Here is a 26,917-nt window from a genome sequence, read left to right as displayed (position 1 = left end):
GATTCCCACAAGTCTCTTTCTGTCCTTGTGTGGGTGTCATCCTTGACTGCCAATGGAAGTTGACAGCATTGTTTAAGCAGGAGAGTGAGATAATCAGTTTTCTTTGTTTTATTATGCAAGTGACTCTGTGGTGGTGTAGGCTATATTGTAAAAGTTACCAAGGGGAGTAAAGAGATACTTGTCGCAGAGAAATGAGTCAGGAAGCTGTTCTGCAGTCTCATTTGTTAAGAACCTCAACTAAAATGAAAATGGAGTGGGGAAGCTCGGTTTGAGATATTTTTCACATTTGGTGATTTCTGATTTCATGATTTGATGAGCAAATGAATACAGAATAACTAGTTAGGAAAGTATTGCAGTAATCCAGGTAAGAAGGGATGTAAACCTGAATAAGGTAATGATATTAGGAATGGGAAAAAAAAAGAAAAAAGGATGAGGATCCTGGGTGGCTCAGTCAGTTGATCATCTGTCTTTGGGATCCAGTTCTGCATAGGGCTCTCTGCTCAGTGGGGAGCCTGCTTCTCCCTCTCCATCTATCTGCCTGTTACTCTCCCTGCTTGTACTCTCTCTCCCTCTCCCAAGTAAAGAAATAAAATCTTTTTTTTTTAAAGGATAAATTCCATAGATATTAAGGAAGTAGAATTCTCAGGACATTTTTATGGCTCCAATGATTCAAGAAAGAGAAAAGAGCAAGGATGATCTTCAGGTTTTAAAAATTATCTACCTAAATTCTTCACAAAGGTGATTGACATTAAAAACCCGACATCTTTCTTAGCTTTCTTCCCATTGGAATAGTCTCTGGGAGAAGACATTTCCAGTAGTATTTGCTAGAGTAGTCAATATAGAAGCACATCCACATGGAGATACACTCATAAAAATACCTTCTTCATTTAGGAGGGAAAACAAAAATGTAGCACCTACAAGGGTTGGCAAACTATGGCCCACAGGCCAAATCTGGAGCACTGCCTATATTTTTAATGGCCTGTGACTAAAAATAGTTTTGACATTTTTAATAGTGGAAAGTAATTGAATAATAATTGAAAGAAAAATAATTTCTCATGACACATTAAAATGATATAAAGTTCAAATGTCAGTGTCCACAAATAAAAGTTCTACTGAAACACACCCATGCTCATTTGTGAACATACTATGTGTACAAGCAGTCTTTGGTTGTTTGGGGCTACAACTGCAGACTTGAATATTTGTTTCAGAGACCCTAGAGCCCTCAAAGCCTGAAATATTTACTACCTGGTCCTGTACAGAGAAAGTCGCTGACTTCTGGTCCACTGTGAGCCAGGGACTGTACCTAGGGCTTTCACATCATGTGCCCTCTAATTTTGTCGAATCCTTCAATGGTCTATTAGGCCATAGGGAACTGGAGAAATTAGCTAATTAAGAACAGTGATAGGTTTTATTTGTAAAATATTCTAATTATTTAGGCAAAGGTAATGAGTCACCTTTCATTTATTTTTTAGGATGGTATTCTTTCCCTGCTTTAACACTGCTCTTCAGTCCAAATGCTTAGAGTACTGAAGCTAAATTTTCAGATTATAAAGCTTTTGCAAATACAGCCTTTTAGTCATATCTCATCTCTCTCTTCCTACTTATCACCACTGAATTTCTCACTGTTCTCCCATTTTGTGCAGACCCAAGCTGAAACTGACACACGGAAGATATCTCATGTTCGTTTACTTTAGGTCCCTTGCCCACCTCTCCCTTCCATGCCTTTTTTCATTCTTCTTTACTTTCCTCATCGAATTGTCTACCTTTATGAAATATAAAGGGAATTTCAAGCAGGGAGGGAAGGAAACTGCGAACCACACACAGGGTTTTTGGTAGGGAGACATACCTCTTAACCACTCTGGACGGCCTAATAGGTCAAATCCTCAAGAGTAGGGCCGGTTTTTTTAATTTGTTTGTTTATTTTGTTTTTGCTTTTTTAAATATCTTCCAACATGTATTAAAGGTTCAGTGAATTGCCATTCAGTCATTGATTTTTTTTTTTCCTCTCCCCTTCTCCCTTGGGAATCCTGGAAAACAAAATCTGCCCACGGAAACTCCTCAGGGGCGCCCCAACATCCAAAGCTTCTTTACTTGGACTCGCGCGCCCTGCACCCTTCCCCGCCATCCACGACCCACTACCAACCACCCACTGCAAGTCCGCGGCATCTTCCAGCACAAACCCAGCGCGGGCTTCTCGAGCTCCCGAGCGCGCGCGCGCGCGTTTTCTCTTCGGCCCCCTACCCTGCAGCAAGGGCAGCGTGACGTAATGCAACCTCAGCAAGTCGGCAGCGATATAAAGAAGGACAAGGCGGCGCGCCTCCCAGACGCAGAGTAGCTTGTGATTGGCTCGGGCTGCGGAACCTCGGAAACCCGAATGTGAGGACCTTACAGATCCACAGCTGCCGACCCCTGCAGAAATCTGGAGCGCGGTCAGAATCCTACCGGCGGCGGCGGCGGCGGTAGTGGTGGCAGCAGGTAAGGAGACGCCTGAGGAGAAAGTCGAGGGATCTGGGTCCGCGACGCTCCGTGTCGCCCGTGGAAGAGGAGGAGAGGCTCACACCCAGCCTGTAGTGTGGGGCGAAGGGAACAATGGAAGTGGCGTCTAGTCAGTCCCTCAGCTTTACCTCCCCCTCGGTCTGGCAGTTTTTCCTCTCAGCCGCAGCTAGCGACTGGAGGAATGGAGGGAAGTGGAGTGTTTCCCTCTACAGGCCACCTCTCCTTCCTCTAGGCCAGAACCCCTAGGGGCAAGAGCCGTCGTTGAGACCGTCGGTGGTTTAGGGTGACGGGAAAATGGCGGAAAACAAAACGGTGAATTGAAGAATGCGGCATCCCCCTGGCATTTTCTCTCGGCGACACTCCCCAGTATTCCTTTCATTGGCGCCCCCTCCCGTTTCTCTGTCCCCCACCCTGCCTGCTGTTTATGGTAACCTTGGAATGCGTGAGGGATGTTGGGGTTTGCAAGGAGGTGGCACCGAATCGGGCATATTAGGGGGTAGGGAGCAGGCAGAGCCTGGGGGGAGGGCGGGTGTGTGCGGCAGTTGTCGCCTCCACTGAAATACCACCATTTTGGTTCCCAGCCGTCTCCCATGTAGCGGGGCTGAGAGAGCGCGAGGAGGATGAGGGGTTGGGCAGCACGGCGTGGGTAGCAGCGGTGGGAACCGCTGCACCAAGTGAGAGGAGGGAGGAGGGGAAAGGGTATTCTTGTCTCTTCGCTTTCTGCCTTTCCACGGAGAAGGTTCTCTGGTTCGGTTTAAGATCCAGTCATATGGGGAATATAGAAGAGGACACGTGTGTGCGTTCTGCCCTAAATGACTGAAACTTGGCATGGTCGTGGGAAAGGGAGACTTATGCGGGGAGCAGGTTGCGTCCAAAGCTGCAATACTGCTACTTGCCAGAGCTCCTTTGTCTGCTGTCTCCGCAAATACTACTTTCACATTCTCTTGCTCTACTGCCTTAAGATTTCTCTTCCCCTCTCACCCTGTTTACATCATGAAGAAGCTAGGTCTGGAATGAGCTGTTTGGATGAGACGGATGAGAGTAAATTTTTTTTTTCTTTTGGTTGTTTTGTGATTTCTTCTCCCCGTACACTGATAGGAGGTGTTTACTTGAAGCGTACTTAGTGGTTACCTCCATTCAATAAGGATGTGAGATACTCTTGAGAATACTGAGGAGCCCATCTATCTTTGGCTATTGAATACTTAACGCAATGCTATTCTCATACCTTATTTATTATTGATCTTATTTTAAACTTCCTGTATGGGAAAAGGCGCTCCAGTTTATTTATTGGGTATTCATACAGTGTGATACTTCCTGCAGTAGTTGCACTATGTGTTAAAAAATTTTACACTTAATTGAGCGCTAGTGCAGATTTTTCTCTATCCATTTGGCAAGGAGAAAGCTTGCCCTTGGTTGATTCTCTTTCCCTTTCTGAAACAAGGTGTTACTAGTGATTTTTAAATGTGCTTTAGAGAAGATTTGATGTAATGAAGTGGTTGAATTCTTAGTGTAGTATTGTTGCTTATATCGTAGTAGATAGTTTTTTCTGTCGGAATCCATTCTGATGCTTTTTAGATGAACAGATTTGAGCATCTGAGCCCTTCTCATCCTCAACCTGCATGCTAAAGTGTAAAGAAAACTCCCAAGTTGTATAAGAGATTTGGTTTAAGATATTTTAAAATGTCTAATTATGAATGTATTTTTACAATAGGTAAAGAGAACGTTTTTCCAAAGAAAATAACATAAGTCAGAAGGAAAAATAACAAAAACAAATTGCTGCAGATTTTATTTTACAATATGTAAGAAAATCTACAATCTCTTCGAGACAGTCATATTAAGGTGATTAACAAAATTGTTTTATCTTATTTAATAATTAAAAGTAAGTGTTTAAAACATTTTCAGGCATTTGTAATTGTTCTATTAGTTATATGAGAAAGAAAGCAATTATTCTAATTAAAGTTGAAATAGTACACTGTTTTAAATGTTAAAAATAAGTCCTTATGGCATTTTGATTTATCTCCGTGAACACTGGGGTAGTTTATCATGAACTCTAAGTAGTTTATCATGAACTCTCCTGGCCTCTGATGGCTTCATTTTGGAGGCAGGAAACGATATGGTATTTGAAAAAAAAAAAAAAAAAAGGGAAAAAAAGACAAAATATCGCCAAGAATTTCTAAAACTTTGAAATTTTGTTAATACATAAAGTAATTTTGTTGAAATATTTGATAAACAGAAAGAACACCTGCTGTCAGGATTTTTATATACATGATTAAAATGTTATATTCTCCTGCCTTTTGTACACTTAACAGAACTTTAAGGCAAGGAAACAAAATCTTTGTGATCTTAAGGATAGATTAAGTTGCTTTACATGGCAGCTTTCTAAAAGTTTAATGATATAGCCTCATCTTTTGTGCAATATAGCCCAATTTATTCAACACTCCTAAATAAAAATGAGACAAACGCTTTATAAAATTGACAGTTTTTTGGTTGATATACTTAGAATTTTATGTTTGAAGGGGAAATGCACATATATACTTGTAAGAAATATACTTAGTGACAGCATTTGACTTTAGGTTCCATACTGTCTGGTGATCTTAAATATAGGATACATCACTTGAAATGAAATAGAATCCTTGCTTTCAAAACTAGCTTGAAGCTAGAGTGACTTTATTAATGATTAAGAGAAAAAAATCAGTTGTACAATTATAAGTAAATGATATTCTGAAAGGAACAATTTGCTAAATGTTTGTATGTGATTGATCTTATCTCTACCATATTTAGGAAGCAGTCATGTTTCATGAGTCCTCAAAACTATGAGACAAGAGAATGTAGTAGAGTGAGGCCAGAAGTCCTTACTGACTCAAAGAACTCCAGGGAAACTGGGATAGAACATTTTACATTATAAGTAGAACCCCGGGAGCCAGAGGTGAACACAAGTTTATCTGCAGAGCTCCGCTGCAGGGCTGAGCTGGGTCTGGAAGAAATGGATGAGAGCCACTGGATGAAATTCACTAATACTAGACATCTGAGTCCTCTAGTAATGTATACATATCCCATATTGTCTGTTATCATCTTGTTCTTTTTCTTCTTTTATAACCTACATTTTAACTGGAGCGTCAATGCTACTGTTTTGTTCTTTTGCTTGCTTCTATCACTTCCCCTGTGGCTTGTCACCCTTACTCTGCCTTATTCTCCATTATCTTTGATTTATTTCCTTTCACTTAGCCCTTCTTTTACTTGTGCTTGTCACATAAAGTATCTAATCAAGGTTTTTATTTTCCTTTGTAATAAGATTTGCACACTTGGTTCTGAGGCATATTATCCATTGCATTTTCCTCAGAACAACATACTTTGGCCTAAATGTATTTAAACTATTTTTAAAACCATTTCTTTTACAGAGGTTTGTGAATGAACTTTGCTAAATATGGATTCAGGTGGTGGAAGTCTTGGATTGCACACATCAGACTGTAGAATGGCCCATACCATGATTATGCAGGATTTTGGTAAAGCATTTTCTTTGTTGTATTTTTTTTTCTTTCTTTTTTAAGAGTCATAGCATACTAAATATCAAAACTATATTGAAGAAAGGGATAGTTTAAGAAAAGTTGTTCTTTTGCTAGGAAAATTCATATTTAGGGCTCATTTTCTTAAAGTAAACTATGTGTCCGTAGTCTTCTTAAAATCATTCTTAAAATTTTGTGGGAGGGGTGAAGTAAGGAAACTTAGAATATAGTGGTAATGTGACACTGAAAATGAAAAAAAAAAGCCTCAGTTTACATAAATAAAAACATCAGTTCTCAAATGCAGGAATTATTAAATTGACTTTCTTAAAGTTCATTTTAAATTGTATTGCTGCTAAAGCTGGAAAAAGAACTACTTCAGTCATTACAGAGAAGTTAGGTGTTTATATAGTGAGATATAGGAAAATCATGTATTATGTGATGAATTATATTCTGATGCAATATCCTCAGAAAGTTGTTTCTAATAACATCACTTTTTTCTTTAAAAAAAAAAAAAAGATTCCCTACTTTTGTGGCCAAGTTTTTCAGTAGACTCATAACAGTATTTATTTGGATGAAATGTTAAGACTATCACAGTCAACAAAGAAACTGAATTGGGGCAGGGTCAGTCTGAATTATAGAAGAGATTGAAGTATCCGAAGTATAAGAGGCAGGGATAGTGTGGTGAGAATTGAAGAAAAGTGGAGTGAGAGTAGAAAAGACAAATAGTAAATTGGGATAAAAAGTAAAGAGAAAACAAGGTATTATGGAATTATCAAAGATGATATTGGGATGGGGGATTACAACTAGTAATGCTTTTCTCAGTTAAGAAGATGCTACCAATGCTTTCACATTAATGTGAATATGTTATTTTGTCCCTTGTAAGGCCTACAGTATTGAGAGTCAGAAGAACTGGATTCTAGTCTTGGCAGTCCTGTTAGCTATCTGTGTAAACTTGGGCAAATTACTTAATTCACTTTTGTCAGGGGATTGGACTAGATAACATTTAAGGTCCTCTCCAGTTCTATGATTCCTTGACACTTTTGTCTGATGAATAAAGATGTGGTGCACAGATCAAGATTAAATGTGGTGGGAGATCAAGATGACTGTGTAGTGAATTGATGAAATAGAAAACAATCATTGATTCATTTTGCTAAATGAGTCAGTAGTCAATTATGTTGATTATGGATGACTTAGAAGTGATCTTGGATGAAAAAAGTACAAGAATAAATTCTAGAAGCAGAACAAAGAACTGAAGAGTAAAGATTTCACAAAGAATTTTGTGAATTCCTCACTAGAAATAGTTTTTAAAATACTGGAGCACTTCAACTTCAGAAGAGTAAATAAGTGTTGGTTGAAATGTCACCTTTAATTTTTTGCCTTTTAAAAATATCTTAGAGGGTTCTTGGGTGGGCCAGCTGGTTAAAGTGTTTGCCTTTGGCTCAGGTCATGATCCCAGGGTCTGAGATAGAGCCCTGCATCAGGTTCCCTGCTTAGCAGGGAGCCTCCTCCCTCTCCTGCTGCTCCCTCTGCTTGTGCTCTCTTTCTCTCTCTCAAATTAATAAATAAAATCTATTAAAAAATAAAATAAAATAAAAATATCTTATAAATGGAAGAAATACAGCATTTTCTCCATATGATACAAAATTTAACCTACCCTGTAGCATTTGGAGAAGTGTCAGACCCCCTTCACTCCTGAAGAAGTTGCCTGTTAACAAGTAAAGCCTGACACCTTTCTAAGATTGAGAAAAAATCTATTTAGTGCTGGTGAATATTTACTTGGTCTTCCTCTTACCTTTTTCATTATTCCTCCTTGGTGTCTTAAGATTTAATCAATCCTTTATTATGTCTAATACTTCCTTTTAGTTGCTAGGGAAATAGAACATGCATATTGAAATACATTATGTATATTCTTTTTTTTCTTATTTTATTTTTTTATTGAGATAATAATTCATATAGCATGCAATTCACCCATTTTAAAGAATAGAATTAAAAAAGAAAGAATAGAATTCAATGGTTTTAGTGTATTCACAGAGTTGTGCAAACATCACTGCTACCTAATTATAGAACATTTTGTCATTGGAAAAATAAAACTTAATACTCATTAGCAGTCACCCCCAACCCTGCTCCAGACTTAGGCAAGCACTAATATTTTTGACTATGGATTTACCTATATATACGTGGAACCATACACTATGTGGCCTTTTAAGTTTTATCAGTATTGTAGCCTGTATCAGCTTCTTTTTAAATTTCTGCCAATATCAAAACTTAGATATTTGTAATCCCATAAATTAATGATGTTTGTGAAACACTTTGGGATACACAGGTAGAGCTAGCCAAGTAAGGATACTGTGTAATAATACTATGTATCACAGGATCTTTTAATTCTATAATGTTGTTGGTGGGGATAGGATAGCTACTATATTAAGGATTTGAAATCGTAATTTAATTCAGAAAACTCATTAGACCAGTTTCTTTTGAAGGATATTTGAGATTTAAATCTTTTTTAAAATTTTATTTATTTGAGAGTGTGAGACAGTGAGCATGAACGGGGGAGGGGCAGAGAGGGAGAAGCCGACTCCCGCTCAGCAGGGAGCCCCGCCCAGGCTGGATCCCAAGACTCTGGGATCATGACCTGAGCCAAAGGCAGAGCTTAGCCAACTGAGCCAACCTGGTGCCCCTGAGTTTTAAAAAAAATTACATGATTTATGAATAACTTTGCTTATGTCTCAGTATAATAGTTGTCCTTGGAATCTATGCCTCTGAATTTACTAGTTAAGATTTTATTGATGCAAAAACTCTGTGTTGTTCTGTGACTTAAATAGCAAAACAACCTTAGATAGTGGCCCAAGATAGACCCAACAAATACCAAATTTTATCCTATACCTCTGGTGAAATTCCAGGTATTTACATTTAAGTGAAATAACTTTAGTAAAATGGGGAATGCTTGAAATGATGACTTATTTCTTACTGTTGTTTGGTTATACAATTTCTTTCACACTTTTTAAATGATTTCTTACCATTTATAATTTGTCACCTAGTGACATAAATAGTTAATGCCACTTAATGCTGCTTATTAAATGTTTTAAAATTTAATTGAGTGAGTAACTATGTGATAGATCTTTTTACTCATTTTTTTTAAAGAGTGAGAGGGAATGCATTCACAAGTAGGGATGGGGAGAAGGAGAATGAGGGAGAGACTCTTAAGCAGGATCCATGCCCAGCATAGAGCCCAATGTGGGGCTCGGTCTCACAACCCTGAGATCATGACCTGAACCCAAATCAAGAGTTGGATGCGTAACTGAGCTACCCAGGTGCCCCAGATTTTTTACTCTTTCCTCTCTCAAACTATTCCTTTAATAGTGAGGTTAACCCTATAAATCTCTTAAAAAGCAAAACAGCAGTCTCTATGGTAAGTAAATTCTATTCTCCTTTTGGCGGGTAGAATTAAGTCTAGAGTTAAACAGTAAGTTCAGCCCTCAGCTTGAACCTTGATCAAGCTTATTTAACTTCTTTAAACCATTATTCCTTCATACTTTTTATAGTTCCTTCATATTTAAATAGGAGATAATAACACAGGTAATACATGTAAAAATATTAGCAGTTTGCTTGGTTCATAGTCATTGGTTCATATAGCTAGTGTGTAGTTAAATACCTGACTTTATTTAGAAATTCACTGGGATCTAGCAGATGAGCTGATAAGAGGAAAAAGCAAATTTAATAGGAAATGTCTTGGATCTTGTCCTGAGTAATCTGCCAGCACCCTATGGGGAACTTGTCAATTCCTTATCTAGCATCCTTGATATTATTTAGTTCAGTGTAAATAAGCATATTTGGATTTATTTTAGCTTAGATCTGATTTATTCTGGTGGGCAAGTTCCTACTAGAGTAGAGGCTAGTAGAGGCTCCCAGCCGGGTTCATCTGAACCCAGGCCAGCACTAAACATTATTCGCTGCTTCCATCATTACCTAGTGTCTATTCTCAGGAATCACACTAACCTCCAGAATTTTCCATATTTTAAGTCTGACCTGTGGAAGGATTTTATAAAATACTAATTTAACTTTTTATATACATAGAATTCTAATACTGTGAATTTTATAGGTTTAGCATTTAATTTTTCCTTGCTAAAAACCACGTTCTTAATCTGGTTGAATGCTGAATTTGAACCTTCACCAACTGCCTATCTCCAAAATGGCCAGTGGAGAAACAAGTGAATAGGAAGTACTTGTTTCATACATACTCTCTTTGTCTACCAGATTTCCAAGATTGAGGCTATGTCCTTTTGGGATAATATGGTGGTTTAGGCAAGAGTTTGAGAATACTGAGAACAATGCAGAGGGATTGAAAGGAAGATAATTCTGAAAGGTAGCTTTCCCTTCTCACCTTATCTTTTGTTGGGTAAGAGTATTAATAATGTCCATTGGTGGGGCGCCTGGGTGGCTCAGTGGTTTGGGCCTCTGCCTTCGGCTCAGGTCATGATCTCGGCGTCCTGGGATGGAGACCCACATAGGGCTCTCTGCTCAGTGGGGAGCCTGCTTCCCCCTCTCTCTCTGCCTGCCTTCTGCCTACTTGTGATCTCTGTCTATCAAATAAATAAATAAAAATCTTAAAAAAAAAAATAATGTCCATTGGTCTCCATCCTGACTTGTTAACTGACTTCCATAATGCATTGGTTAATAATAATGAATGCTGGATAGCAGATGACACTCTTTAAGGTATGACTTTATGTGAAGAAGGCTTTGTATTAGATTATTTAATGTAGATAATTTTGTTATAACCTGGTCCATAAACTCTATTAACTTGTTATCTGTACACTTCAGTGAGGCAGGATTTAAGAGTTCCTCATGAAGGGATTTTATACTTTTACATTTGTAAGGGGGGTAGGAGTTGGTGTTTACCATGCTACTCAAGAAAAACATTGTTTAAAGCTTTGTTCCTGCAGATTTACTAGTTTAGAATTTAGTGCAATTTAGAGTCCCTGTGTATTAATTATATCAAACCAAATCTTTATCTAAAATGAGTTGGAATTTTCCCCCCAAAATCAGGTGTTAAAAGATTCCTTCCTCTTTTGAATATAGCAATTTTATAAGTTTAGAGACTTTTATGTTTATAATGCATATTTTATAATATAGCCAACTTGTTGTATTTTACTAACTTAAACATTTTAGTGCCCATTTATGTTTGTGTCTTTTTTATGTTAATTTTAGTTTTTTGAAATACAAGACTCACAGGAAGTAGAAAAAATAATACATAGTGTCCTGTGTAGCCTGTACTCCTCTTCTTGCAGTGGTGCCATCTTATATAACTGTAGTACAATATCAATTCTGGAGATTCATTCAGGTGTTGAATGTGTGGATAGTCTATCCCCTTTTTATTACTGAGTAGTATTCCATGGTAAAGATGTGCCAGAGTTGGTTTTACCAACTATTTATCTACTGGGAGTACATTTAGGTTATTTTCAATTTTTTGCTATTATGTGTAATAGCTACTATGGTCTCTTATGAATTTTTTTAAAGATTTTATTTATTTATTTGACAGAGAGACAGTGAGAGAGGGAATACAAGAGGGGGGAGTGGGAGAGGGAGAAGCAGGCTTCCCGCCCAGCAGGTAGCCTGATGCAGGGCTTGATCCCAGGACCCTGGGATCATGACCTCAGATGAAGGCAAATGCTTAATGACTGAGCCACCCAGGTGCCCCTGTTATGAGTTTTCATCTATAGTTTTTTGTGTAAACATATGTTTTTATATATCTGGGAAAAATGCCTTGGAGTGTTATTTCTGGGTTGTATGGTAAATACATGTTTAATTTTGTAGGAAGCTGGCATATATTTTCTAGAGTTGCTGCTACCATTTTACATTTCTACCAGCAATGTATGACAGACCATTTCTTTGTATCCTCACCAACCTGTGGTGATATTATTCTTTTTTTTTTAAATTTTAGCTGTTCTAATATAATGATATCTCATGTGGCTTTCATGTTTTACTTGAAAATAAAGTGCATTATTTTTAAGGTCGTGATTTAGATTTTACTGACATTGTTTTCACCTACCTTCACCCCAGTGCCTGGTTGGTGCTATTTTGTTTGTTTTTCACTTTTATGTAAGCTCTATGCCCAATGTGGGGCATGAACTCACAACCCTGGTTCTAAGAGTCATGTATTCTACTGACTAAGCCAGCCAGGTGCCGCTGTTGATGGTTTTTAGTGCAGTTAATTTGTTAGTGTTGTTGTTGTTTTTTTTTAATGATAGTTTGGCCAGAACGATTTCCTATTTTTAAAATGTTTTGTATCATCTCATACATTAAATATGGTACTTTTAATTAATAAAATAACTTTACTTTTTTTGGATAATTGTTTGTATTATAGTGGCTGGAATGGCTGGTACTGCACATATCGATGGAGACCATATTGTTGTTTCAGTTCCTGAGGCTGTATTAGTTTCTGATGTTGTCACAGATGATGGGATAACCCTTGATCATGGCCTTGCAGCTGAAGTTGTCCATGGGCCTGATATCATCACTGAGACTGATGTAGTAACAGAAGGTGTAATTGTTCCTGAAGCTGTACTTGAAGCTGATGTTGCTATTGAAGAAGATTTAGAGGAAGATGATAGTGATCATATCTTGACTTCTGAGCTAATTACAGAAACTGTTAGAGTACCTGAGCAGGTTTTTGTGGCTGACCTTGTTACTGGTCCTGATGGACACTTAGAACATGTGGTCCAAGATTGTGTTTCAGGAGTTGACTCTCCCACAATGGTATCAGAGGAGGTTCTTGTAACTAATTCGGATACAGAAACTGTGATTCAAGCAGCTGGTGGTGTTCCTGCTTCTTCAGTTACTATTAAAACCGAAGATGATGATGATGATGATGATGATGATGATGATGATGTCAAGAGCACTTCTGAAGACTACTTAATGATATCTTGTAAGTGAAACAAAAGACAGAATTACTTGGGAGATTGATTTATATAAAACCTGGGAAGGCTTTCTGGGATGGGGAATCTATTCAATAAAAATCATGGGGATAATCTTTTTGAAAAATAATTTTTTCCAAAGCTGTATGATTGTGATGCTTTTTTGAACTTGCTCATATTTTTAATTTGCTCATTGAAAGTTCATATCCAGAACTAAGCAAAATAATGTAATTAATATCTTAGAGCAGAAAGGAAGGTTCAATAAGAACATTAACTGATAAAATTTTTAATGGTAAATATATATATTTCAAAGTGGGAAGTTTATGTAGCCACTGCTTTCTTTTTATTGTAGCAGGTACTGGAGTTGTCAGTTCAGTTTTGCTGAGGAATTTAAGCATAATATATTAAGAAATGTGTAATTAACTTTAATAAATACTTGAAAAGGAGATCTTAAACTCTGTGTTCTGTAATTCTCCCTGTGTTTATTTTGTTTGTCTAAATGTGCATGTGTATATTCTAAGCAAAAAATACTTTACTGTGTTTATTTCAGATTGCTTTATGATGTCTATAAGACATTCTATCTGAAGGAGGAAGATAGAAATATCTTGTTCTCATTTTAAGTGGTGGGTTTGCCTGAACAGCAACAATAATAAAAATCTCATGATGAGTTATTGAAGGAGCGTGAGGAAGAAGTGGGTCTATTCTTTAAAAATTTGAAGGGATCATGCTGGAAGTACTAAAGATTAGATAAAACTTCACTTTTTCATGGTGGATTTTTGTGCTTCTCTTTTTAAAATAAAAAAGGATTGATTGGGAAGTACATCAACAGGTAGAGTTATGTGTATGTGTTTATAAAGTGATTGTATGTTATATGTGTATCAGTGAATACAAAACTAAAAACCAATTGGATTTATTTAATTTGTAAATATGATCTGAAGTCTAGCATGTTAACTTTTTCCCTCTATAACTACTTTTCAGGGTGAATATTTACATTGTTTCTAAGGGAATAAGTTGTGGCACTAAAATACTGTCTGCAAATGTTATTACCTCTTTTTAAATTGATGTCCATTACTAAAGCAATTCATATTTACATCTTAGCCTGATGTTAAAAAAAACTATGGTTATGATCATATAAAAATAGTGTGACAAAAGTTGGCAGCCCTTCTGTATCAAAGTAATATTATGCCTTTAAAAAAGTACTTGTCAGATCAAACTTTTTGATATTAGAGTAGTTTAAAATTTAGACATCATATGTTTTGTGAATTGTCAGACCTTAACATATCTGCTATGATTTAATTCTGCAGAAGATTTTTAAGAGTTTCTAGAATATTTTAATTTATACTGTTTATCTTTATATTGCAATATATGTTAAATGCAAAGGATTTTTGTCCTACTCTAATAGGAGTAAACTGAAGATTATAAAGAAAATTGTATTGCTTGAATAATGCTGGGACTGCTATGGGACCATTCTAGAGGAAATTTAGACTGGGAATTAATTAACTCCTTAATCATTAGTAAAGAAACAACAATGATTTTTTTAATCCATTTAAAACCTAAGCAGTTTTTTACTGTAGCAAATGGAATATGCAAAAATTAAATATTTTTTTATATCACCCATTTTCTCACCACACAGATCCTTGACCGTTTTTATAATGGTTATACTCAAATTGGAGCTACTTACTCATTACAATTTTCATTTATTTTATTTTGTTCTCTTTTGATTTAGCTTTTCCATTTCTTCCTTCATAATTTTCATTTCATTTTCTTTACCTCTTGGTTTCTCTTGGCCATTGAATCTTACAGGAGTTATGAGAATAAATTGCCATAAAGGCCTCAGTGCTAATTTTAAAAGTCCTCTTTTCTGTGTGTTTTTTTTTCCCAAGATAGAGATTTTCAAAATATCTAAGAGATAGAGTAGAGGAATTAAAACAGACCTTTGCCTTGTTCCTGAATCCCTAAATATTCCCATAAGGAAATCTTTTCAGTAGCTGAATTTTACAGTTAGGGAATTTGTCTTATCTCATATCTGAGGAGCATTTGAGCTTTTTCCCCATTCAGGCCAAATGTCACAAGTTCTCTGTCTTAGCAGATGTTTAGGGTTTCCCACTTGTGCATAAGCAACTTGAAAATTAATATAGAACAACTGTATAATTCTAAAATTATCTTAGGTGTGCTGTTCTTTAAAAATACCTAACATCCATAAAACATTTATGGGTGATGATTTCCTTTATAAGAGCTGCACTGGAAGAGGGATGTTCCATTAGATAATGAACCAATATAAAGTATTCAATTGTTTTTTTACCTATAAAATTTGTTAATATTTCTTTCAGGAACATAATTTTGTATAAAGCAAAATTTCTTGGCAGGGTCATTATGGGAAATCCCATCAAACCTCACCCCTTTCAAGGCTTAAAATGAAAAGTTAAAACCTTTGTATTTTTTTAATATAATGAATTTGTTGAGACACAGTTCACATGTCATAAAATTCACCATTTAAGGCACACAGTGGTTTTAATATATTCATAGCATTGTATAGCTATTACCACAATTTTGGAATTTTTTTCCTCACTCCAAAAAGTAACCCCATGTCCTTTAGTAGTCACCCTGGACCCACCTCCCTCCACCTACCACTCCCCCTCCCCTGGCCATCGCTAATCCAATTTCTGTTTCTATTGATTTGCCTATTCTCAACATTTCATATAAACAGTGTCATGTAATTTGTGGCCCTTTATGTCTGACTTCTTTCATTTAGCATAATGCCTTCAAGGATCATCCATATTGTAGCATGTGTTATGTGTCAGTACTTCATTCCTTTTTGTTACTAATATTTTATTATAAGGGTATACATTTTATTTATCTATTCATTGGTTGATAGACATTTAGGTTGTTTCTACTTTGGGGCTGTTATGAATAATGCTGCTATGAAGATTCATGTACATGATATGATGCAGACATATGTTTTAAGATATCTTGGGTTTATACCTGGGAATAGAACACCTTCGTAATCTAAATGTTGCCAACTTTTGGTTGTTTCAGTGCTATGAAGTATAGATCCTTTACATGTTGCCTGACCTGATTTCTATGGTTATTATAATAATAGAGCATTCATATACTCTATATTGATAATAACATATCTACCAGATAATTTTGGTAGATGTAACACAAAAGGGGTACAGTTAAAAAGCCTACTCAGCTTTTAAAAGGAATTATTAAATTTTTAATCAAATTGTGCTGTTGAGATATATAAAGGAATATTAAACATTAGCAAACTTGCCAACAATGCATCTTACTATTTTATGTTATATTTAGCACCAGTAGAATTCTGTGATACGTATAATATTACCTGCTGTTACTGTCTGGAACATCTTGTGGGTTAAGAAAGAGCGCTGTGAGACTAGGATATTGCAAGCCTTACAACAAGCAAAAAGGTTAAGCCTTAGTTTGGGGTATTTTGAGTAGTATTTGCATTCAGAAGATCTTTGAGGATCCTTTTCTAAAATCACTCCATTGTCTATTAAGTCTTTGTTAACTTTGTTACTTTCTATAACAAAGAATATAGAATATATCTTGGTTAAGTTCATGGTTTATCTTTTAAAACTGCACACGAGCATCCTTAATAACTTTATCATCTTTTATGAACTTAAAATAGAGAACAAGTTTGGTTACTCCATATATTTCAAAATTGTTCATTCTGAGGAATGTAAGTAGAAAATAACGGATACATTAAGCTATGGACCTTAAAGCATGGTATAGATATATTAGATATAGATATAAGGCATGGTATAGATATATAGATATAAATATATAGAATATTTTTGAGCTTGTAGGTATCAGAATAGCCACAGTTATTTCAGTACTTAAAGTAAAAGCTATGGTACAAAGCTATGGAGAAGTGACCACAAACTATATTTCATTTCATGAGCTTAAATTTTGTGAATTATAGTTTTAATTCAGTTTTTGCAGAAGGAACTGTGATCACTTTAAACTATTCAATTATATCAAATGAGAGTATTTTCAGTATTCTATTAATTTACTGTTAGCTATTCCGAGTTAAGAAATTAATATTTTGGACACTTTCTGAGGTTTTTGCATAACCTATGTCTTTATTTTCAAGAATGAGAAAGCATTTTCTGGAAGGATAACTTGCCTCTTTTTTCTGTGATATCATTGTTTTAATTTAACAGATTTTGAAAGAAGCTACTAATTCAACATCAGATACTTTATCATCTTTTATTCTTTCATTTTAATCTGTCCCATTGTCAAAAATAATTTTGCCAAAAAAACATTGTATTAGAATTAAAGGGCTATTATGGAATGACAATATTTATTCTATTTATTTTGATCATTTGGGTCCTTTCTTTCAAAGACAGGCTATTTGAACTCTTAAATAGTATGGAATCATTTCTGTTTTATCAAAAAGTTAAAGTAGTTTTGCATTGTTAAAAAGAATTTCTGAAACTTAGTGTCTTTCACCATTTTGAAAGGCCAAAAGAATATTTTTGAACTTGTAGGTATAGATTTGAAACTAGGTAAGGGAAATCTGGATTTTGACCCATTTAGATCTTCTTAAAATTCATTTTTTTAAGATTACTGAATTATCTTTTTTATGTCACTTTATTCTTGTTCTAAGCAGTTCTGGAACAGTTTAGATATAGGCAGAGTCTTTAGGATTTTATGTTTCATATATGATGCTATGATATACATAATAGGAAGGAGCAGATTTTTCATACAGATTACATTTCAGTTTTCATAGGTACAAACATTGAAATAAAAAATGGTAGAAATATAATATTTGGGGAAGTGTATTACTTAATATTTGGGGTCAAAGAACAAAGTTTATTAATATATATTTACTGCATAGTTTGCACATAGTATTCACATAAAAATAAGGGTTATTCTTAAAGACTGTAGAGCAGAGAATCAAAATTTTAAGCATACTTAAAATGTAAGTAATATTTTCATATTGTTGCTTTACCTTTCTACATGATTTTGGAGTCTAGCATATGTTAGTAAATATAGAAGTACACAAAATTTCTGGTTTGAAGTTGTCTTCCATTGACTTAACAGGAATCAAAAGTATTAAGATTTTATTTTTTTAATTCCTAAAAGGCCCTTTTTATAAAATAATTCAGTTGTTTTCTGTTCTCTCTTATTTAATTCTAGATTTCATATGCTAATTTGTTTTAGAAATATTGCTATTTTATTTAGAAATTGTTGTTTATGTGAGCTTATTTTATGAGTACTATGTATTTTATGTTTTGATTTTTTTCTGTTTATTGACTGGGTATTAAGATTTAACTTAAAATGTTGAACGTAATGGAAGATGATTTAATAATTTCCCAAACTGTTTTAATTAAAACCCTATGGTTATTAAGTATTTCATATATAAATTAAAATTTCCAAATAAGTTTTTATATGGTTATGATCATGAAATGTATCTGATCTCATATACTGTTTTTTTTCATGAATCATATCACTGTCAATAGTTGCACAATAATTCATTAAGTGAAGATAGTGGATAGGTGATTAACACATTCGTGTTTCACTTATGCTTAACATCCACTAAATGTCAATTGTACTTTTTGACTAAAATAGTTTCTTCTTTATATTTTACAGTGGATGATGTTGGGGAAAAATTAGAGCATATGGGGAACACACCATTAAAAATCGGAGGTGATGGTTCACAAGAAGATGTTAAAGAAGATGCATTTGGTTCAGAAGTAATTAAAGTGTATATATTTAAAGCTGAGGCTGAAGATGATGTTGAAATAGGTACAAATCTTAATTTATTGCTATAATAAGAATTAAAACTAATTCTTTTCTGGCAACTATTCTAAAATTGTCTTTAAAGTGCAGATTTTTTATAGGTTTCTTTGGGGATGGAATATTAAAAAATTGTATATGAATAAAAAGGAATGCAGAATATGTCATTCTTGGATTCTTTCAGCATAAGTAGACTATTACATTTGGAACTACAAAAACAAATGAGTAGAGAGGATTTGATTTAGAGTAGAAAGTTATATTGAGTGTTTAAGGGTCTGCTAGAGGCAGGCTGCTTAGAAATCCTAGTTCTGCAATTTAGCTTAGTGGCTATTGGTGAGTTACTTAACCTCCTTCTGTCTCAAGTTTCCTCATCCATGAAATGGCCATAATGACAGTAACTACCTCATAGGGCTATTGTGAGGATTAAATGGGGAAGGCACATATTAAAGACTTATATAGTGCTTGGCATGTGTATAATGTGTTAACATTTGTTTTTATTTCTCAGTGGTTACTGAAATTTAGAGTGTAATTTATAAGAAAATTCTCTTGACACTTGGAAATTTATATTGGAATATTTTGGGGAATACTTTTTTCTAAAATTTTTCTAAATTTAAAAATTTTTTAAAAAATTTTTGGAGATTTTATGTATTTATTGGAGAGAGAGACAGAGTAAGAGAGAGAGCATGTGTGGGGTGAGGGGTAAAGAGAGAAGCAGACTCCCTGCTGAGTGGGTAGCCTGATGCAGGGCACCATCCCAGGACTCCGGGATCATGATCTGAGCCGAAGCACTTTAACCAACTGAGCCACCCAGGCACCCAGGAAAATATTTCTTATACATCCTTCTTACTAATTTAGGAAATTATTCCATGATACTTCTCTATTTTGATATGTGATTTAATTTTTAAGGTGGAACAGAAATTGTCACAGAGAGTGAGTACACCAATGGACATTCTGTAGCTGGAGTGCTTGACCAGAGCCGAATGCAGCGGGAGAAGATGGTTTACATGGCAGTTAAAGATTCTTCTCAAGAAGAAGATGATATTAGTAAGATATCAGTACAAGGGCACTGTAGTGACTTGTCAGTAGCCATCATGAATTCTTTTTTAAAAAAAGATTAAGCAATCTCAGAAATACAAGCACTATATAGGAACTAAGTACAATAAAATAAGTCTGACCTTTGCTGTAATTATTTTAAAAGGAAATGGTCCTTTTGTCCAGTCATGCATACACATATTGTTCAAATCAGCAAACATGAAATACTATGTCTCAGATTCCAGGGATACAGAGATAAATAACATATGGTTCCTGACTTCATTAGTCCCCACAGAATATATGTGGAATTATTGGAAATCTATTTTGTGTGTTATTGGATATGTTGCATGCATGTTAAAACTCACAACTTGTCTCTGAGGTAGGTGGTATTATCTTTGTTTTATGGAAGGAAAAAATGCTCAGGGATATTGAATAACCCAAGATAATTTCAATATTAAGTGAGGAATGTAGGATTTCAACTCATATCTGCCTATATACTGTCAATGTACTTTCCACATGGCAGTGAACACTGTTGGCCTCTCTCTGTATTTAGCAATGGAAGGGCTAACTGGTGGTTCTCCTTCTGTCACTGAAGGATTAGATAAGTAAATATTCTTCCAAATAGGTGAAGCTGCCAGAATATTTACTTATTATGCCTTTGATGGTCTCCAAGTAGTTGCTGTTTAAGGTGTCTTGGGGCTGAGTACCATAGGGTGAAAATAACTCCTCAGATTTCCTTTCCTGCCATGCTGCCCATTTCCTTACGAAGACATGTTACTCTCTGCCTACTTTCTTTTCACCTCAGTGTAGGAATGCAGTCCTTCCCTAAGACTTCTTCTGTTTTCTTGATATGCTGAGAAAAAAACTATTTTGTTTTGCCCTAGAAGGGCAAGAGCCTCCACTTCAGTACGTTACCTGGATGATACTGAGTTTTGCCTATACTGTACTCTGATCTCCACTCCTCAGATTTCCTTCCCTAGAAGCCATGGGAAGCTGAATTCCAATCCCAAACATGAATAATACACTACAGTTGAAAATATAAGAACAAGTAAGTCTAGAGGATTTGATCGAAGAGGAAAATAATTTCTATTGGCCTCTAAATTATTTATTTATTTATTTATTTACTCATTGGTTGGTAAAGGGGCACAATGGAAGGTGGGAGACTGAAGCTGAGGTTAGCTGATGCCAGAATTCCTTGGGCATGTGGCAAACTTCAATCAGTGTCTCTTTCTCATCAGTTGAAAGAAGGGAAACTTGGGAGAAGAGGGATACTTTTTCCCCACAATTTTTTCCACATTTCTTCCATAGTGAACAGAAGATCCCAGGGTGTGAGTCAAAGGAAAAGCATAAATTCAAGCCAATTTTTTACTTAACAGCTTAAATCTAAGTGGGTTAAAGCACATAAAATACACTAAATGACCCTGTAGGTTTAAATTTTTTTACACCAATAATACATTCTTTAAAAATGAATCTCACTTAATGCTTTCTTTTCTCAGTAGGGTCTCTGAAAATCCTGCCTCTTAAAAGGTGTCCACATATTCGTGAGCACCAGCTTATATGTGTAGTGTGTGTGCGTGTGTGTGTGTGTGTGTGTGTGTGTATGGATATATATTACATATATATGTGATTTTAATTATTTTATTTAACTTTTTTTCAATTACTAGTATTTTTTACTACTTTTCTTTGCATGTACACTACTGCATTTAAGTTAAAGAATGTGGGGTAGCAAGGACCACTTTCTAGTATTGGTTCTATGCGAAATGCTTTCTGAGTTCCAAAGAACAATCAGGCAGAATTATGGACTGCGACATTTTTTTTTACAAATTTGTAATGCCCAATGGACTGTAAAATCAGTCCGTATATTTCAAGCGCACATGTTTTATATAACCTAAAAGTCCTTTTCATAGGGTAGGTTCTAAGAGAGTAAGAGTTTTGATAAATGATTGTCTCTAGTGGCACTAGTCTCCAAAGTGCCTAATGTCATTTTTAAATTAACAAAACTGAAATCTTGACAGTTGAAAGATTTAAATTGTTTAGAATTTTTACCCATTTATTAAATATTTGGGGTTATAAACAAGCAATTATTTCTAAAATTTAGGTTGCGCTGAAATAGCAGATGAAGTTTACATGGAAGTCATTGTAGGGGAAGAGGAAGGAACTTCTCTCCCTGAGACTCAGCTTGAGGACTCTGATGTTAATAAAACAATTGTCCCTGTTGTCTGGGCTGCGGCATATGGTAGGACACTGGTATTTTTTCACCTGATAAGTACATATCTATTTGATCAGCCTTTAGGTCATTAAATATGCTGTGCTAATGCCCCCCCTGAGTTGACTAATATTATAAAATGTTTTGCTGTGGACTGATTAATCTCGAGGTAGTTTTACATGATTTTCCTACCATATATCTTATGTTATTTAAAATAAACCTTGCTTAATGCATTGTTTTTCAGTAGGATTTATTTAAAATCCTACCTGCATTAGTGAGTACCATTAAAAAGATTTTATTTTTCTAAAATAGGAATATCCTTTCAAAACTGATCTTTCCCTTTTTTCAAAAACTTATTTCATGTTTTAATGACACAAATAAGATTTTGGGGGTTTGAAAAGAAACAAATCCAGGTATGCTCTTCTACAAAGTATCTAATGGAAGGTTAATTTATCAAGTTTTTTTTTTTCTATTTTACCTCATTCCTACTTAATTTACAAGAAGGTCCAGGTATACTCTTTACTTTGAAAAATTTTGGTGTTCCAATTCATTATCTTATCTTGGTTTTTTTCAAAGGTTCATTCATTCAACAGTCGTTTATTGAATCTTCAATTTTGAGTGTATTCTGCAGAAATATCTACTCAATTTTTATTTAAAATGTAAGATTGTTCTGGATGTTAACAGTTCCAAGGATGCTAACGGTAGCCCTTATTTTCAGTGCGTGAAATTATATCTAATCTATGGGAGAGGAAGAACTCAACAAAAAATATTTTTAATCCAAGGAACAGTGGTCAAAGTAAGATTTTTGTAGATTAAGATGTGATCCACTAGTAATCATTATACTCAGCATGTAAGTTTTTAATTAGTTTTTTTTTTTAGGAGATGAAAGAAGAGTTTCCCGGAGGTATGAAGATTGTCAAGCATCAGGTGAGAGAGCTTTATATATGAGATGTAAGTTAAATAGCCAGTTTTATATACTGGTTGAAAAATAAGTAGTTACTGGTTTGTGTGTAAAGACACATATGTTAGACTCTGACTTGCCTGGTCATATCTTATCTAGTTAATTACATAGGAGAGAATATGGATATACTTTGTGAAATTTAGCACCACAATGGCAACTTAATGCCATGTCCTATCTAGTAATTCATCTAACCAAAAGCAAAAAGTATAAATATTATATAATTTAATAGTGTATCAATTTTTTTCCAGGAAATGCCTTGGACTCAACATTAGAGAGCAGAAGTAGTACAGCAGCACAGTACCTTCAAATTTGTGATAGCATTAATACAAATAAAGTACTTAAACAAAAAGCCAAGAAGAGGAGAAGGGGAGAAACGAGGCAGTGGCAAACGGGTAAAATACTACTACTTTCTTTTATGAATATTGCCATGATTTGAAATGTAGAAGTCATTTTTTTATAAGCAAAGGAAAGAGTCAGTTTGTACAGTGTAGACCCTCTTACATATACCTGTGTTTGGTTTAAATAGTTTTTTTTTTTAATATTTGACTGGTATATAAACTATGTTTGTTTGCTCTTTACCCAAATGAGAATTTTCAGGTTGGTTTCACAATAAAGGGTGCCTATTTTCTAGTTTACAAAATGTATATAAAATGTTGGTAGGTGAATAATCTATAGTACAAAGATGCTTAGTACTTTTTAGTGAGCTATTTTATCATAAGTTGCTTTTAACGTACATTTTATCCTGCAAGATTTTATTCTACTAGTATAGTGTTCATATTGTGAATGCCAGCTAATTTTAGCACCTTTATTGTAAAACCCTTTAAAACATCTGGCCAAATGTCACAACTTCCTTTTTTTTTTAATGTAGCTGTTATAATAGGCCCTGATGGACAGCCCCTGACAGTATACCCTTGCCATATTTGCACAAAAAAGTTTAAATCCAGGGGATTCTTGAAAAGACACATGAAGAATCATCCTGATCACTTGATGAGAAAAAAATATCAGTGTACAGATTGTGACTTTACAACTAACAAGAAAGTAAGTTTCCATAACCACTTGGAAAGCCATAAGCTTATAAACAAAGTTGACAAAACCCATGAATTTACAGAATACACACGAAGATACAGAGAGGCTAGTCCACTGAGTTCAAATAAACTTATATTAAGAGACAAGGAGCCGAAGATGCACAAGTGCAAATACTGTGACTATGAAACTGCAGAACAAGGACTATTAAACAGACATTTACTGGCTGTTCACAGCAAGAATTTTCCTCATGTTTGTGTTGAGTGTGGGAAGGGCTTTCGACATCCCTCTGAACTCAAGAAACATATGAGAACCCATACTGGTGAGAAGCCATATCAGTGTCAGTATTGTGTCTTCAGATGTGCAGATCAGTCAAATCTGAAAACTCACATTAAGTCTAAGCATGGTAGCAGTTTACCATATAAATGTGAGCATTGTCCTCAAGCATTTGGTGATGAGAGGGAGCTTCAACGCCATCTGGATTTGTTTCAAGGACATAAGACACACCAGTGTCCTCATTGTGACCATAAGAGCACCAACTCAAGTGACCTTAAGCGGCACATCATATCTGTCCATACTAAGGATTTTCCTCACAAATGTGAGGTCTGTGAAAAAGGTTTCCATCGTCCTTCTGAGCTCAAAAAGCATAGTGATATCCATAAGGGTAGGAAGATTCATCAGTGTAGGCACTGTGACTTTAAAACATCAGATCCGTTTATTCTTAGTGGTCATATCCTTTCAGTTCACACAAAGGATGTGTCATTGAAGTGTAAAAGGTGCAAGAGAGGGTTCAGACAACAAAATGAGCTCAAAAAACATATGAAGACCCACACTGGAAGGAAGATTTATCAATGTGAGTATTGTGAATATAGCACTACAGATGCATCTGGCTTTAAACGACATGTGATATCAATACATACAAAAGACTATCCACACAGGTGTGAATTCTGCAAGAAGGGATTCCGAAGACCATCAGAAAAAAATCAGCATATTATGAGGCACCACAAAGAGGCTCTTATGTAATAAGATCAATATAAAGAAGGAAGCTTTTTCAAGAATATGATATGCTACATGGGAGGAAAATTTCATGAACTGTTTCATGTAGTTCCAAAGCTTGATAGTAAATCATAACTTTACATTCTTTGTATTAGAGATCTTGAAATATTTGAATTGACAGGGGATCTTGTAGCCCTTTGAAAATTAAAGAATTTAAGAAGCACCATAGAACGGTTGCAGAAAAACTCTTAAGTGTCTATTTAATAGTATTATATGTATAATTAAACTACAGAAGGGAAAAGCAAAGACAATGACTTTATTTGGCTGATCACATTAGAGATAAATGTTTCTGAAGAAATCATAATCAATTGAGTTTAGCAGTGCTTTGCTGTGGCAAGCAAGTCTCACTTTTATGTGATTTTCGAAATGAGGTGGGGCAATAAAATGCAGTCATCCATCAGTCACTTAGTCATTGATCCTTTTTTATGGTATCTGAAAATTGAATTCCAGAAATGGCAAAAGTTTTGTGTATTCATTAAAAGAAATGTCACTGAAAAACAGCTTATATTAATTCAATGCTATTAAAAAGAATTTCAGAGCTGCTAAGATTTTATCACAGGATAGGATGTTTAAAATACAGCATTCTTTGCTGAAGTCTAAGGTGAAGTCTGAGATGAAAGCTCCCTTTTTTCTGATGTTCAAGTTGATTTTTCAGTATGGCATATATGACAAAAGTATTTTGAGTCAAATGTGGCTTTCTAAAACAGATGCAGCAGTAGTGTTGCAAATAAAGTTAGCACTATATTTCTTAATGATCTTAAGATTAAATTGAGAGAACACAGTTTTCTTAAAAAACAATGTTTAGAAATTTCTTTTTAGGTCAGTCTCAGCAAGTAGGGTTGGTTTAGTCTTACTTGCTCTAATGTTTCAAGGTGCAATTTTATGCCATTATTGAAAATTTTGATTTTAAAAATCTATATACCATATTATTAACATGCATTTTCAACGTGAGGCAGCATATATGCAGTATTTAGCAAAACACTGTGTTGCCAATAGAGTTTGGAGGTGGATATTCAGTTTACAGTGTATAAATTTAAAATATGCATCCTTTTAACAACGCTTTGTGTTAGCATGCTGCAAATCAAAATGGCGCTTAATATAAAAAGCTGGTTTAGGGAAATTTTAATGAAAATCTTGTTCATAAATGTAATGCATATGATGTGTACTTTTAAGTTATAGTTGCTTCATGTTTACACTCAGCTGTTCAACATAATTAAAATGTAATTTTACTTTATGCTATATTGTGGCTTTGTGTTTGAAATAATGTTCACCTTTCTGTTTCTGCACCAGATGAGAATCTGTTCCTTGAGAATAAATTTTTTATCTTTCTTCACTTCAGAATATTAAATTTGGAAAATTTAAAATAGTGTGTTATGTGGCTGTAAATGATGTACACGCTGTAAAATAAGATTGTCGTTGTTATGTGGGATTATTATTTCTAAATGTTACTCATTGAAATGAGCATACAATAAAAAGCATTTATTGCACTTCAAGGTTTTATGAATTTATTTAAAGTTTGTTGTAGTGTTCACTCTTTATTAAAAGACTTTCTTCCTAAAACTGCTCTTAGGTAATTTGGTCCATAATTTAATGTCTTGTAGATTTTGTGCATTAACAACATGAGCTAGAAACTTAAACAATTATGATGGTTATGGCATTATTATTCCTCAGAAATGTATATTTTTGCTAAAACCATGATGAAATACTATAAAGGTGCTCATTTTAAGACTTGGGGTTTAGTATTATAGAGAAAACTAGAAATTCCTTTCCTGCTTAAGTAACCCAAACCTGAGAAAATAATCTAATTATGTTCCAAATAGACCAATACACATTCAAAAGGAAAAGCATTAAATCAGGTGTTTAGGAAAGATTTATGCAAATGAGCATAAAAATAACGGACTATATTCAAATCAGTCAACTAATTCAATAGAATTCATGAACCTAGATATATATAGCCCTATTGCTT

At 34.8% G+C, this 26,917-nt stretch overlaps 1 protein-coding gene across 14 annotated transcripts; it reads left to right on the top strand.

Annotated features, from left to right (window-relative positions):
* The first annotated feature begins 2,279 nt into the window (after positions 1 to 2,279).
* Positions 2,280 to 26,438, top strand: ZNF711 (zinc finger protein 711). 14 transcript variants are annotated; one of them, XM_082717434.1, is made up of 12 exons: positions 2,323 to 2,475; positions 4,208 to 4,335; positions 5,278 to 5,533; positions 5,895 to 5,999; positions 12,361 to 12,921; positions 18,527 to 18,682; positions 19,580 to 19,717; positions 21,804 to 21,941; positions 22,630 to 22,707; positions 22,791 to 22,838; positions 23,121 to 23,264; positions 23,741 to 26,438. In XM_082717434.1, exons 4-12 carry the CDS (start codon positions 5,921 to 5,923, stop codon positions 24,916 to 24,918), a joined length of 2,520 nt encoding a protein of 839 aa, XP_082573560.1. In that variant the 5' UTR covers positions 2,323 to 2,475; positions 4,208 to 4,335; positions 5,278 to 5,533; positions 5,895 to 5,920; the 3' UTR covers positions 24,919 to 26,438. The 14 variants fall into 14 exon arrangements, with proteins under 14 accessions (XP_082573571.1, XP_082573569.1, XP_082573563.1 ...); XM_082717440.1 differs by having other exon boundaries at positions 5,278 to 5,538; XM_082717443.1 differs by lacking the exon at positions 22,630 to 22,707 and having other exon boundaries at positions 2,301 to 2,475.
* The last annotated feature ends 479 nt before the right edge of the window (positions 26,439 to 26,917 follow it).

The sequence above is a fragment of the Mustela nivalis genome, assembly GCF_964662115.1.
Source record: "Mustela nivalis genome assembly, chromosome: X".
Classification (NCBI taxonomy): Eukaryota; Metazoa; Chordata; class Mammalia; order Carnivora; family Mustelidae; genus Mustela; species Mustela nivalis.
The sequence above is the reverse complement of the archived record's forward strand: the minus strand, read 5'-3'. Positions and strand labels throughout refer to the sequence as shown.